The sequence below is a fragment of the Malaya genurostris genome, chromosome 3 (assembly GCF_030247185.1).
Source record: "Malaya genurostris strain Urasoe2022 chromosome 3, Malgen_1.1, whole genome shotgun sequence".
In the NCBI taxonomy this organism is placed as follows: Eukaryota; Metazoa; Arthropoda; class Insecta; order Diptera; family Culicidae; genus Malaya; species Malaya genurostris.
In genome coordinates, this window is record NC_080572.1 from 286,575,385 (window position 1) to 286,589,816 (window position 14,432).

Consider the following 14,432-nt stretch of genomic DNA (forward strand, 5'->3'; position numbering starts at 1 on the left):
TTTTTTACTCATATTAGGTAAAATTTATTAATTTCGCTAATTTACTCGCTCCTTCGTGCACTTTTGCTGATCACAACAGAAATGGTTTCCTGCATCACTCATTTCCGAATTTACAAGAAGAAGCTTTTACATCAACAAATACACGTTTTTCTATAGAATGTAAACGTTTATTGTGTAGATTTTTTCAGGAAATAGGGCAAAGCAGTAATATAATTAGGTATTTCAAAAATGCGCTAAATGAAAATATTGGACGTCATATTCCAAAACCCTCCCCCCCTTCCCCCTGTCACAAATGGTCACATTTTATGAAACACCCCCCTCCCCCTTGCGGCGTGACGTCTTTTATGGACAGCCCCTTATTTCATTTCGGATTTCAATATTTTAGTAAAAGATACTATCAAAATGCTGTACGGGATTAATTTCTGGCATCCCACAAGAGCCAAATTGTATAATGTTCTAAGATATTAAACACTGATTAGATATAAACGATTTTAAACACTGTTGCGAATTTAGAACTGTGAAAATTAAAAAAAAAGCTGATCAAATTTTCTTAGATTTGAACTACACTGATAATTTGAATTTTCGATTTACAAAGAACCAATCTTTATAGCTCTTTAGGTAACATTTAAAGCCTCTAGAAAGGCTGATTTTGTATAATGTTGTCCATTTTCCGTTGTATTTTGCTCCAATGCAAACGACCTCCAACAGGATGATGTAATCGATCTTCTTCGAAGGGAAACTGGCTGTGCGACCTGAGCGTTTGAGGTTTTATACAACGCTTCAGGTCTGCTCTCATTATTGCCGACTGCTCCACCTGACGACCGAAGTCCAAATGAGACTTGCGACCTGAGCGTTTGAGGTTTTTAACCAAGCAGAAGGTGCACTCTCCGAAGCTGCTGGTTGATTAAATCATTCCCACGACGTCTGCTTCCATCCAACGCACAAGAAGAAATAATCAATTTTCGACCACGGTTCCCCTTTTATACGCAGTTAGTTGAAGATATGTAACCGACTTCCTCAAAATCGTCGTCCTTGCGCGAAAAATCCAAGAGAAAGTAAAGAGTTTTCCGCGTTGTTTTCAAATTTTGAGAAAACCTAATTTTTGAGTTGTTTGTGGATATCTCACACTGTTCAAAATATTATCCTAAATTCCTGATCATATTCTTGATGAAATACTGAAAGAATTATGTTGCTGCCATTAATACAGGTCGAGATATTCACGTTTAAGTTCTGCCCATTCTTCCATATGACTAATTTTGAAAAGGCACCCCATAGTAAAGTAAGTCGTATTCACGACAAAAAGTACGGGTGTGTAATGTCAGAGACATAACTGGATTTCGTGAATACGAATAAAACTGACACGATTTCATTACAATTTCGAATTCGAATTGATAGTTGATCGATTGTGTTAATTGCGAAACTTTCCCCCTATTCACTACTAAAATTTTCAACGATTTTTGACGTCGATTTTCTCATTTCGGATTTGCATATTTCGATGAAAGAAACTATCAAGATGCTGTACAGGATTCATTTCTGCTTTTTAGAAGAACCAAATTGTGGAATTCTCTACGATATTTAGCACAGTTCGGAACATTTTTCTCGAAGGATCTTCGCACAGCGAAAAGTGTACGAAACAAATCAAATTATTTTGGATTTTCACTGAACTGATGATTTTTACCTTCGATTTGCAAAGAAGTAATCTAAATAGTTCTTTAGATAACATTTAAAGCATTAAAACCGCTGATTTTATATAATGTTGTCCACTTTGCGTTTCTCGTTTTCTTTCTCTCCAATGCAAACGACCAGCAGCTGATGTAATCGTTCTTGCTTGAATTGAAACTAGCTTTGCGTACAAACCGCAACACATCCGCTCGCAGTGCCAAATGATGCAAAACTGGTTGAATGCGTCTCCTCGCCTTGACTAGGGATGTCGTAATATTAATCGATTAATCAATTAATAACCCAGATAATCGAGCAATATTTATTCAAATAGCTTAAAACTAATGTTCGATTATTGAACTAATCGAATAATTTAAAAAATCCCATGGTAATAATCGAATGAATAATCGAGTAATCGATTAATAACCCAGATAATCGAATAAATTTCAATCGATTAGTTTCAAAATTATACTCGATTAGTTTCAAAATTATACTCGATTATTGAAATCTCCGACATCCCTAGCCTTGACGACCGGAAGGACAATGAAAACTGCGATAAAACCTGAGCGTTTGAGGTTTTTAACCATGCAGAAGGTGCGCTCTCCGATGCCGCTGTTTGAATGCGTCTTCTCGCCCCGACATCTGCTTTCATCCAACGCACAAGAAGAAATGATCGATTTTACGGTTCCTCTTCAGGTGAAGATATGTACCTGACAACCTCAAAATCGTCGTCCTTGCGCGAAAAATCCAAGCAAAAGTAAAGAGTTTTCCGCGTTGTTTTAAAATTTTCAGAAAACTTGATTTTTGAGTTGTTTGTGGTCATCTCACACTGTTCAAAATATTATCCTAAATTCCTGATCACATTTTTGATGAAATGGTGAAAGAATTATGTTGCTACCGTTAATACAAGTAGAGAGATTCACGATTAAGTGCTGCCCATTCTTCCATATGACTAATATTGAAAAGGCACCCTATAGTCGTATTCACGACAAAAAATGCTGAGGTTTGCACAGTCGAGTGTTCGGTAACCGTCTCGGAAAAATGTATAATTATTAAATCTCGGTAATTTAGTAACTGTCAATTGTTACCGAGTATGTCAGCACCAGTTTTGCTGTTAGCTCGGCAAGAGTGTTCAGGATAGCATCAGAAACTGCCGAGTCATCAGCCATTGAGCGTAGGAAGTATTTCGCTTTATTATTATTGGAAATAACTTTTACAAAAGCTTAGGTTGGACAAAGGGGCGTTTTGCCTTTCTTGGTAGAAAGGTAATAGAATTACGGAAAAAAACGACTTTAGAACGGTGTCTTGGAAACTTATAGTGTTATATCCTTTATTTCTTGTCGCTAAATTTTCTCGCAGATGACTGAACAGATTTTGATAAACTTAACCTCGTTTGAAAGCTTTTATTGGATTTTTTAGCAAGTTCAAAGACCAAATTGCGGTCACTTTAGTCACACTTGATATATTTTGTTCATTCTAGCCTGCGCAGTCGATTGAACAGTCAGAGAGCCAAGTTCATCTTAAGCACCTCATTCCGATTGGTTGAGGACCAGAGCTTCCAGAGTTTCAGAATCCAGTAACAAGAATTCGGTTCCTGAATATAGTTTCAGGTTCAGAACTCAGTTTCAGTATCAAGCATTCAGTTCCATATTTCAGTTTCGAGAAAATTTGAAGAAAATGAATTTTTTTGTCCACTTTGATGAGGGAAAGAATTACGACCGGATCTTTTTGTGCACCGTTCGCAGAGTGAGTTTGCCTTCAAACAAGACCAATCACATCAGCATTTAGCTACTGGTCGTTTGCATTTGAGAAAAAATTACACCAAAAAGTCAACTATAAAGATTAATATATGCAAATTACAATCTTGTTCGAAACGCAATCATAAGCTTTCGTGCACGATCCGTCCAATGTCCTTTACCCGCTTTATATAATTGGTGGTGCCACGAAAAATGGTGTCGTGGAGCTGTGCAAAATAAATTTTATTAAAAGCTAAAACACATTTCGGCAAACGAGTTCAGCAATATATTGTACACTTAAATTTTATTGTTGAATCTCGGTAAAAGAATGCCGAGATTTGCACAGCCGAATGATCGGTAATCGTCTCAGCAAATGTAAAATTACTGAGAATCGGAGCAGTTCTACATTAGTTAACTGTCAATAACAGCTCTACGAACTTCAGTAAATGCTAACTCACTGTTCGAAATCTCGAAAAACGGATTTACTGATCTCTTTATATTTGTTGTTTGCTGACAACTGCAGCATAATATTATGTCAAAATATACATTTAAATCAGATTCTTGAGCTCGGCATAATGAAATACCGAATTAGATCGGCAACACGACATTTTATTGATTGTTCAGTAATCCATATGCTCTTTTCCGAAATTCGGTAATGTAATACATATTCTGATATCTCGATAAAGCGCGTTTTTCTTGCCGAAGTATGCTGAGCTTGTCAGTAAACAACAAATATACCGAATTAACAGAAATTCCAATTGCCGAGATTTCGAACAGTGTATTAGCTCTTACTGAAACTTGGTGAAACATTTGTCATTTGATGTCTCTTGTCTAATTTGCAAAACACCACGTAGCCATTACTGGTGGAGGGGGAAAATTATACAATGTATGAAGATACGTTCGATTACTGATGACTCGATCATAATCGCTTTTGATGGGCTAACAGCGAAATTGCTGCTGACAAGTTCGGCAATAATTGACAGTTTACAAATTTGTTATTGCCTTACTGATTCTCAGTAAGTATTATTTTGCGAGATGATTACCGATCTCTCGGCTGTGAAAATCTCGAAGATAACGAACGGTACGCGCTTTACCGAAATATCAGCATATAAATTTTAAGAATTTCGGGAAAAAAACATGTGGATTACTAAAAAACTAGTAAAATGTCGTATTGCCGATCTAATTCGGTATTTCATGCCGCCGAGCTCGAGAATCGGTTGTTCATGTGAGTACACAATCTCAGTCAAATATTGCCGAGATTTGCACCGCCGAGTACTAGGTACTCATCTCGGCAATAGATAAAATTGCGGCGCCTCGGCAAACTCAAATTTGACAGTTATTATCGAAATTGTCAGCAAAAAATTTTCTCTCTGTTCGGCATAACCTTTACTGAATGTTCGCCAAATGGTACGAAGCAAAATTTTGAATTACTACCCCTTCAATAATTAAAAGTAAATAAAGAATTCGTTTCTTCAATTATCCACACTTACAACTTCATTTTGATCTCGGCGAAAAATGATTCCGAAAGCGAACGGCGGAGCGATGTTTTACTGAATTTTCGGCTAATATAGCTTTTTCCAAAATGCTCGGTTTATTATTTCCGATTTCTCGGTAATTCAAAATGTTATACTAATATTCAGTAACGTAAACTACCGTGTTTACTAGCAATTGGTCGTATTACCGAAATCAGCGAATTAACTATATCAACTTGCCGGAATCTCATGACGTTTTTCATTGAAAAACACTGGTGGCGTGGATAACTCTGGTTCTGCATTTTCGAACAGAAATTATAATAAACACCGTCAAAAATTGCACTCCTGCTCTACGGTGCAAAACCAGAGCAATCCACGCCACTAGTGTTCTTCAATGAAAAACGGCATCAGTAAACAGCTTTTATACAACCGAAATTCGGATCAAAGTAGCCGTTTTTGTTCAGTGCAAAATTGAACGATGCGAATAAGTGCATGTGCTCTTATAAGAAAGTAGTCTTAACTGAAAATTCAATCCAAATATAGCGATATGTTTCGTAATATTAAGAACAAATTGGCTCAATGTTCGACAATTATTCGTGACAAGAAATCCCCCAGAGAATCTTTACACACACACAGGAGAAACGTTGATCTACTGCATGAAATTGATTGAACTCCGGTATGATATATTCCTTTAAATATTCATTTTTTCTAAATGTGCCAATGGTTTCGTTGTAGCCGGAATATAATTGTCTGCAAAAAATCGAGTTGTATTCCATGCTACGGTGTATGTGTTTAACAGTATTTTCTTGATGTGATCGATTTGTCAAGCCTGTTAGTTCAACAGCCAACATAATGTTTAAATCAATAAATCTATGATAACGAAGTTTCAACTGAAATGTTTATTTTATATTTAAAATTTTATTTCAATTAATTGCTTAAAATCTGGGCATTAACTCACATGCATGAACACCGATAACTTCAATAATTTCTTTCCAAAAGCGACGAAGATCTCGATAATGTATAGTCTTCTCGAAACCGAAACTCTCGGTAAATGCAAATTATCTGGCAGATGGAAATAATCGAGAATTTCAGTTGTTTTAACCTTTGTCGTGATGATTGCCGAGCACGGTTTTGCCGAGATTCGGGAAAAACATCTGAGTGTGTCGACATTCAATTGGGGATCAAGATTTTATTTTATTTTCGTTAAAACGTACAAAAAAGACATTGACTTGTGATTCGTTGACGTACAATTGTAAAATATCTCATTTAGACTGTTGTCCAATATGTTGGTTGATAATTCGTTGCAATTCTTCGACACATCCTATAATAACTTTCCGACAGTGAAAGCAGGATCTGGAAAGATAACTACAATAATTTGTAGTTATAATACTTACTGGATAGATCGTAGATTCTCTCGTCTCCTTTTGGACTAATGTTGAAAATTATCTCCGAAATATTTCGTCACTACGTAGTGCCAAGCAAAAATATAAAACGTAAATGACAGTTGCCTTGCCGAATATCGGCAAAAGCTATTCATATATAAATGAACCAAATAAATGAATGTTTTTTTTTAATTTATGTGATCACTTAATTTCACTAGTTATCAGAAAAATTTGCTGAAGATCGGAAATGCTTTACAGTTCACGACGATTTTATATATACGAAATATTTGAAAATTTTACCGAACGTCGGCAACTTATGATGAACGAGTCAGTATAATTATGACAGAACGATGTTCAGTGCACTCTATCGGTGCATCGTTCAGCAATTGGAACTTTATCTGTACTGATTATTGAATGCTCAACTGTTTGAAAGTCATCAAAATTTTACCGACACCCGTAAAAATGCTTTGGTGTGATTCGTAGATAATTATTAGTCCAGACTGTAATTGTGATTCTATTTCAGTATTTGAATACCATCAGAAACGGGAATTCCATAAATAACCTGACGATCACATGTTTCACCTTTGGGGGGAATGAAAATATTCGACAGAAGCTTATCTTCTCACATTTATTATGCGATTATGGAATATTAACACAAATCACTGATACCAAACGATACTATAAAAGTCGTGGGAAATCTTCCGAATGGACCACATCAAGTCGAAACATATCGTGACAATATTACGATGAAGACTGTCACCCTGTTCATTGGCGCCTTGGCTGTGGCCTCGGCGGCTTCTGTCGATTTATCAAAAGTTAAACGAATTGAAGACTTGGACCAGTTTTGGGACCAGTTGGATCCGTCTTTGCGAATTCATCGTAGAACAATGACGGCTCCGGATGACAGAATAGTGAACGGCGAGGAGGCCCAACCGGGACAGTTTCCATATCAGGCGTTGATAATGAGTTTCTTCCAGGATGGCACTGGTGGATGGTGTGGTGCTACGCTAGTGTCTCAAAACTACGTAATGACAGCTGCCCATTGCGTTCATATTGGATCTGTGCCCACTCATGGAACCATCACTCTTGGAGTTCACAATCGAGCGGTAGAAGAAGAAACTCAACAGAGAATCAATTACGGTACCGTCAACGTTCATCCAAATTATTCATCAACGTATTTGCGTAACGATATCGCCACCATCCAACTGTCAACTCCGGCAGTGTTCAACGAATTTGTTCAGCCAATCGATCTTCCGGCAGTTTCGGATGATCGCTCATTCGCAGGATTAACGGGAATCATCTCCGGATTCGGTCACACCTCCGCAGATGGCGCTTCGGACGTGGTCATGTACACTAGTAATCCGATTATGACCAATGCTGATTGTCTAGCGGCGTTCCACGAAGAAGCAGTCCAAGCACAGAATATCTGTTTGTCCGGAGAGGGCGGCCGGTCGGTGTGTTTCGGAGATTCCGGTGGTCCACTAGCCGTTCGGGAAAATGATCGCAGTGTACAGGTTGGCATTGCGTCCTTCGTCCACTGGAATGGTTGTTTCAACGGTGATCCTTCTGGATTTGCCCGCGTCTCGTATTTCCTGACTTGGATAGGCCAAAACTCGGATGTTGTGCTGCGAGAGTAGAACGCTAGAAGAGAATATATATATATATATATATATATATATATATATATATATATATATATATATATATATATATATATATATATATATATATATATATATATATATATATATATATATATATATATATATATATATATATATATATATATATATATATATATATATATATATATATACATATATATATATATATATATATATATATATATATATATATATATATATATATATATATATATATATATATATATATATATATATATATATATACTTCATTTTCCCTACAATATTGCTTATAAATAATAAGAAAAATTCATCGGAAAAGTAGAGAAAGCCTAGAAAATTGTTTTGCAAGGAATTGGAAATTTTTCACTCAACGCCTACTAGATCTTCAATGATTGCTTGCCAACTGGTAAGTAAAATATAAATACGAAATTATTGATAAAATCATTCGACGCACAACGAGCTGTTTAAGGTGGAAATTTTACTGAGCCTACTTGATCCATGGTCTCTATAACTTCGTTCCTAATGCTTGATGGAGTATGGGCAAAGATAAACTCAAGATGGAGTAGTCTGCGATTTCTTATGTATAATTTGAATAGGACCCCTCGATGAGCTCGGTTCACTGTCAGTTTCAATATTTTGAAGCAAAACAACAAGCGTCTGATCGCTAGATGCGTCGTAGCTATGGCAATGATTGTTTATGTTTGGAAAATTATCAAATTACAGTATGAACGATATTGAACAATTTTGCCCTAATACCCAGTGATTCTTGCAATAAGAAAGTAAACACTTAGAACAATTGCCTAGAATTTATTTAGTTTGTTGTTGCCTCATACCATGAAGCATTAAAGTCAGTGGTGGCAAGAAATCATAATGTGCTGAATGTAAACATATGTTTGATTCCTTCCTAACTTGAATCGTTTCCATGGCATTTTGTCGGAACTAGTCGACGCTTATTAACGGAGGGTCAATAAAATTACATTATTACTGAACCAACTGGTTCACGATTACTGACCCAACATTTTTCATTGAATCGTATGGGACATTGTAATCTTGAGTTTATCTTTGGTATGGGCACCAATTGAACAAAATACGTTATATTTAAGTCATTTATCAGTACATAAATTATGTACAATGCCATCAAGTCAAGTTGAAAAAAAAATTCCTGTACGGACAAACGAAAGCAATATAGGGTAACAGCTCCTTATTTCATCTCATTTGTAAGGACGTAGTGATTTTAGTGACCTGATTCAGTCACTAAAATCACTACGATTTTTTCTTATTTCTGCATAATTCGCCTTGCTCCACATTGGAAATTGATTCACATTCCTTGGAAATTAAAATAATAATTAAAAAATCAGCTAAAAACACTTCTGATATGTTCACTACTGTGCTCCTAATTTCATCTCAAAGGTTTTATATTCAACCTATCGTTGGTCCTTTATTCATCCCATAAATTAGCAATGGCAACAGCAATCAAAACCAAAATATTGCACTATTACACTCTCAGGTTTAAAATGTCAGAATTTTCGTTAAAAAGGACCTAATGCCGACTAAGTCACAACACACGATATCAAAAAAACAGTTTGGAATCAATTCGACGTTTAAAATATTTTGGATCGTTTTTATCACCTTTCGTTTCAAATTTAAAATTTTACTCTGCATTTAATTTAGAGAACTTAAAAAAAAAAACAAAATAAAAGAATTGTTACTATTTAGGCATTAGCCCTTCTTAAAACAAAATGCAGAATCAGAGATGCCATTCATACAGATTTATATGTATTGTATAGATTTTTGCGTTCGCGTTCGTTAAATCAGATTACAGATTCTCTAAATTTAATACAGATTTTTAAAGGTTCATAAAAAGTGAGAAGTAAACCGTTAGACTTTTCTCTCTCTCTGAGTATCTATTAGTATTTGATTGCAGCACTTCTTTAAAAGTTTATTAATCAACGTACAAATCACATGTTAAAATGGAAATCTTTTGTGCAAATGTTTGATGATGAACACTGATAAACATTTATTTTAAAATTTAAAACCAATTTGAATTTGATTTGAATTTCAATTTGATTCATTTTAGTAGTGAAAACAGATAGAGCAGACGCATATTTTCTATGAAAATATCTGGCATCTCTGTGCACAGCCGATGAAACACACACATTTAACAGTGTTATGGTGACGTATAGCGGAAAGAAACCAGTGCTGCTAAATTTGCCACAATGGTTATTTGATTAGTATTCAACACGCTCTATTTGGTAATATTAGAATACGAAATAGTTTTATTTTATATAAATATCAATGAAATAATTAAACTAATGTCACGGATACCAAAATATACTTGTTGATGGTAATTTGAAGAAAAAATATTTATTTTTATTTAAGTGAAGTGAAAACATAGCGTAATCAAGTGAATTAAGTGCAATTACTAATCTCATATTTTTATAGCTTTTATTGCTTATCAGGTAATTTCAGAAATCTTTAATTGTTGAATTAACAAGTGGAAAGTGAACATTACCAACTATAAAGTCATCCAACATTGAATAATTGTGTAATTATGTGAAATAGTGATCATGTTTTGAGACGAATCGATTAGTAAATATTCAGAAACATGATGAATTGTAAAACTTCAGACGAAAGTGGTTCCTAAATCAAAAAGTGAGTTTATTTTAAATGAAAAAAGCGATCGTTGAAGATTTTTTAACTATTTATTTTCAATCGGAAAGTGTGGCAAAACCTAGCATGAATGTTTTAAAACGTTCCACAGTTTTGTTCAGGTACGTTTAACGATATGATTAATGTTCAAAGTTATGAGGTGAAGGAATGAGATGGAAATTTGACCTGAGATGGAATAGGGAGCCCTTACCCTACGGAGTGCTTTACAAACCACTTCAAACATCGTTTTCCGTCATCTACTCATCAATCCCGTTCCGAAAATACCCACATTGTAAAGGTTTTTAGGAATATCGACAAACCGGAAGTCGCCATCTTGGATTTACAAACTTTGTTTTCCGTCAACTACTCATCAATTCCGTTCCGAAAATACCCACATTGTAAAGGTTTTTAAGGAATATCGTCAACCCGGAAGCCGCCATCTTGGATTTTGAACCGACCCCAAACATCATTTTCTTGCACCCACTTATCATATTCGTTCCGAAAATAGCCATGTGATTGGGGGTTTCCACATTCATTACACAAAACGTTTCTACGAAGTAAATTCCCAATAACGTAAACTTTTTTTACGAACCAAATCCTAAATAACGTAAACTTTTTTTACGAACTACCTACATTTACGAACCCCCGTTTAGTTCGTAAATGGAGGTTTCGGTGTATCTGTAAAACAACGCTATTCGATATAAATATTATAGGAAAGCGTATAATAAATTCACCTGAAACAAAAATAACATTTCACTGAATTTTTTCGCCTGCCGTTCGATGATTTGGACAACCTCCATGGGTTATGCCAACTATTTTGATGGCTAGATGTGAGTGAAAAGAAATAAGAAAGTGCTTGCACTTTATTAGAATTATTAAAACAAAGTAATAAATTTGGAGTGAAATACCTTTACTGAGATTTTGAAAGGTCTAATGACGTTTTTGATGACCTGCTGTTCGACTTCGCTATCGCTCTTTCGGACTTAACTGAGGGATCTTCAAGGTCAACTCCTCTTTTCGCGGAGTATAGATAGTCGTGTATTAGCGGTAGCGGCTCTCAACTGGCTAAGAATAACACTACGGTCCACCTGTCCCGATGGTATAAGTCCACCAAAGAGGTAAGCCTTGTGGCTTCCGACGGAATTATTTTCTACCAAGAATTGATTCACCGGTTTCCTGTTCCATGTCGTAAAAGGCCACTAAAACGGGAACTCACAAGTTATGGTGAAATTTTCGTGCCGATGAGTGAATGACTGCAGTAGCCTAGAAAAGGCAGTTGTAAACAGAACATTTTTTAAGCTTTGCCCTTGCGGAGCTCCAAACTATGTGTCACGGTTAGACTAACTAATTGATGGCATAGACAGAAATATGTCTATTTTTCGACATATTTGCCGTACAACCGGTCTTCGACGAGCGATGACTTCGTATTCTTCATATTATATGAATTCCAGTGAAGCTAAAGTGTTCTGCAAATAGCAGAAACTTTACGTCTGCTTAGCGGTTCGAATTGAACTGCCGACTTTAGCATTCAGCAGTTCAATTTGAATTGTTCTACACTGATGAGTCAAAGACGAAACGTATAAAATAATAATACTTAGACATCATAAGATGGATGATGCCGTTGAAATTTCGGATGCTGGAAATTGTCAGTCATCAACAATCTCGGACGAGCATAAAGCACAGGATTTCATTCTAGGGCTACATCCAAACATGCCAGCTACTGGAACAGCTTGAAAATTTGCGCTCAGACAATAGCATTTTCACCGAATTTAAATCTGGAAATGTTAAAACGTCTGTTGCGTTTTCCAAGCATCATTGCAGAATTCTGGTCAGAGCTCTGATTGGACATTGCAAACTCAACCATCACATGGGTACTTTATTCAACGTGCTGAATACTATTTTAGTGATCTGTGTAAGTGCGATTTCCTACTCCATAGCATCTGATATGTAACTGTGATATTTAACTGCCCCGCATTGACGCAACTACGTATACGGGTTTTTGGTTCTCCATACATGGTTGCGTCTGTGTATGATGAGCTAAAATTAAAGCATATTCTATCGTTCATCATCCAATACGATAAGGAGCGATAGACAGAGGAGTTCATCGCTCTTTCTTCTGTTTCTACCCTAAAAGGTTCTTGCGGATTGTTTGTCATATCGTATTCTTTCAGGAAAGCAGAATCGCTTTTGTAAAATCTCTAAATCCTCTCGGGGGTTGGAAGTTATATTATATGTACATTTTGATACCTGCAGGTAATTGTAATTCTATTTCAGTAATTGAATACAAGCAGAAACGGGAATTCCGTATAAATATCCAGACGATTATAAGTTTCGCCATTGCATTGGTGGGAATGGGAATATCCGACAGAAGCTTATCTTCTCACATTTATTACGCGATTATGGAATACTACGACAAAGCACTGATACCAAACGGTGCTATAAATATCATAGGAGTTCTCCCGAATGGACCACATCAAGTCGAAACATATCGTGACAATATTACGATGAAGACCATCGCCCTGTTGATAGGTGTCTTGGCTTGGGCCTCGGCGGCTTCAGTCGATTTATCAAAAGTTAAACGCATTGAAGACTTGGACCAGTTTTGGGAACAGTTGGATCCGTCTTTGCGAATTCATCGTAGAACAATGATGGCTCCGGATGACAGAATAGTGAACGGCGAGGAGGCCCAGCCGGGACAGTTTCCATATCAGGTAGCGATAGTCAGTTTCTTCCAGGATGGCAGTGGGGGATTGTGCGGTGGTACAATACTGACACAAAACTTCGTATTGACCGCTGCCCATTGCGTTTTTATTGGATCATTGGCTACCCATGGAACCGTCACTCTTGGAGTTCACAATCGAGCGGTAGAAGAAGAAAGCCAACAGAGAATCGCTCATGGCACCATCAAAGTTCATCCAAACTATTCATCAACGTATTTGCGTAACGATATCGCCACCATCCAACTGTCAACTCCGGCAGTGTTCAACGAATTTGTTCAGCCTATCGATCTTCCGGCAATTTCGGATGATCGCTCATTCGCAGGATTAACGGGGATCATCTCAGGATTCGGTCGGACCTCCGAAGAGTCCGGCTCGTCTCCTTCGGATGTGGTCATGTTCACTAGTAATCCGATTATAACCAATTCTGATTGTCTCTCGGCGTTCCACGATGAAGTAATTCAAGCTCAGAATATTTGTTTATCCGGAGAGGGCGGCCGGTCGGTGTGTCAAGGTGATTCCGGTGGTCCGCTAACCGTTCGGGACAATGATCGCAGTCTACAGGTTGGCATTGCGTCGTTCATTCACTGGAATGGGTGTGCCTCCGGTAATCCTTCTGGATATGTCCGCGTCTCACACTTCCTGACTTGGATAGGCGAAAACTCGGATGTTGTGCTGCGAAACTAGAATCCTAGAAGCAGGACCGTATACATTATGAAAACTCTTCTCTTTGAATATTTAAGCCAATTATGTAATGAGTAATAATAATGAGATGGAGAAACAAAGAAATGCAGAATCTTTCTAGTGTCGCTTCTTTCTCTGTTTGGTGTAATGATAAAATTGTGTGAGGTACTGGCACTGAATCATTCAAAAATCAGTACACTGATTTGGCTTTTCGTTCAACACTACATTCCTGATTTGGATATCCCTGAACGTTACGCGAGCATGGATAGACTTGTGCAGTTTTTAAATCAACCACCCCCTGCTATGGAAGCTGGTTCCTGAAACCGACGCATTTTGTTTTGGTGGCGTTGTTGTCAACAATATTTTAAGCTACGTTCAAACCATACCACACTGGTGTCAAAAGTTAATTTCTTCAAACCCAATATAAATATAACTCTTGTCTAGTATTCTCTGCAAAACAAGTAATTTGACTTCTTTTTGAATAAGA

At 36.7% G+C, this 14,432-nt stretch overlaps 2 protein-coding genes across 2 annotated transcripts; both read left to right on the top strand.

Moving 5' to 3' along the window:
- Positions 1 to 6,995: 6,995 nt before the first annotated feature.
- LOC131434492 (brachyurin-like) lies at positions 6,996 to 7,886 on the top strand. Its single transcript, XM_058601242.1, has one exon. It carries the CDS (start codon positions 6,996 to 6,998, stop codon positions 7,884 to 7,886), a length of 891 nt encoding a protein of 296 aa, XP_058457225.1.
- Positions 7,887 to 13,048: 5,162 nt separating this feature from the next.
- Positions 13,049 to 13,948, top strand: LOC131434486 (brachyurin-like). Its single transcript, XM_058601235.1, has one exon. The coding sequence runs from the start codon at positions 13,049 to 13,051 to the stop codon at positions 13,946 to 13,948; it is 900 nt and encodes a 299-aa protein (XP_058457218.1).
- Positions 13,949 to 14,432: the final 484 nt, after the last annotated feature.

Coding starts and splice junctions, on each gene's coding strand:
- LOC131434492 (XM_058601242.1), top strand. CDS start 6,996: ATGAAGACTGTCACCCTGTTCATTGGCGCCTTGGCTGTGGCCTCGGCG.
- LOC131434486 (XM_058601235.1), top strand. CDS start 13,049: ATGAAGACCATCGCCCTGTTGATAGGTGTCTTGGCTTGGGCCTCGGCG.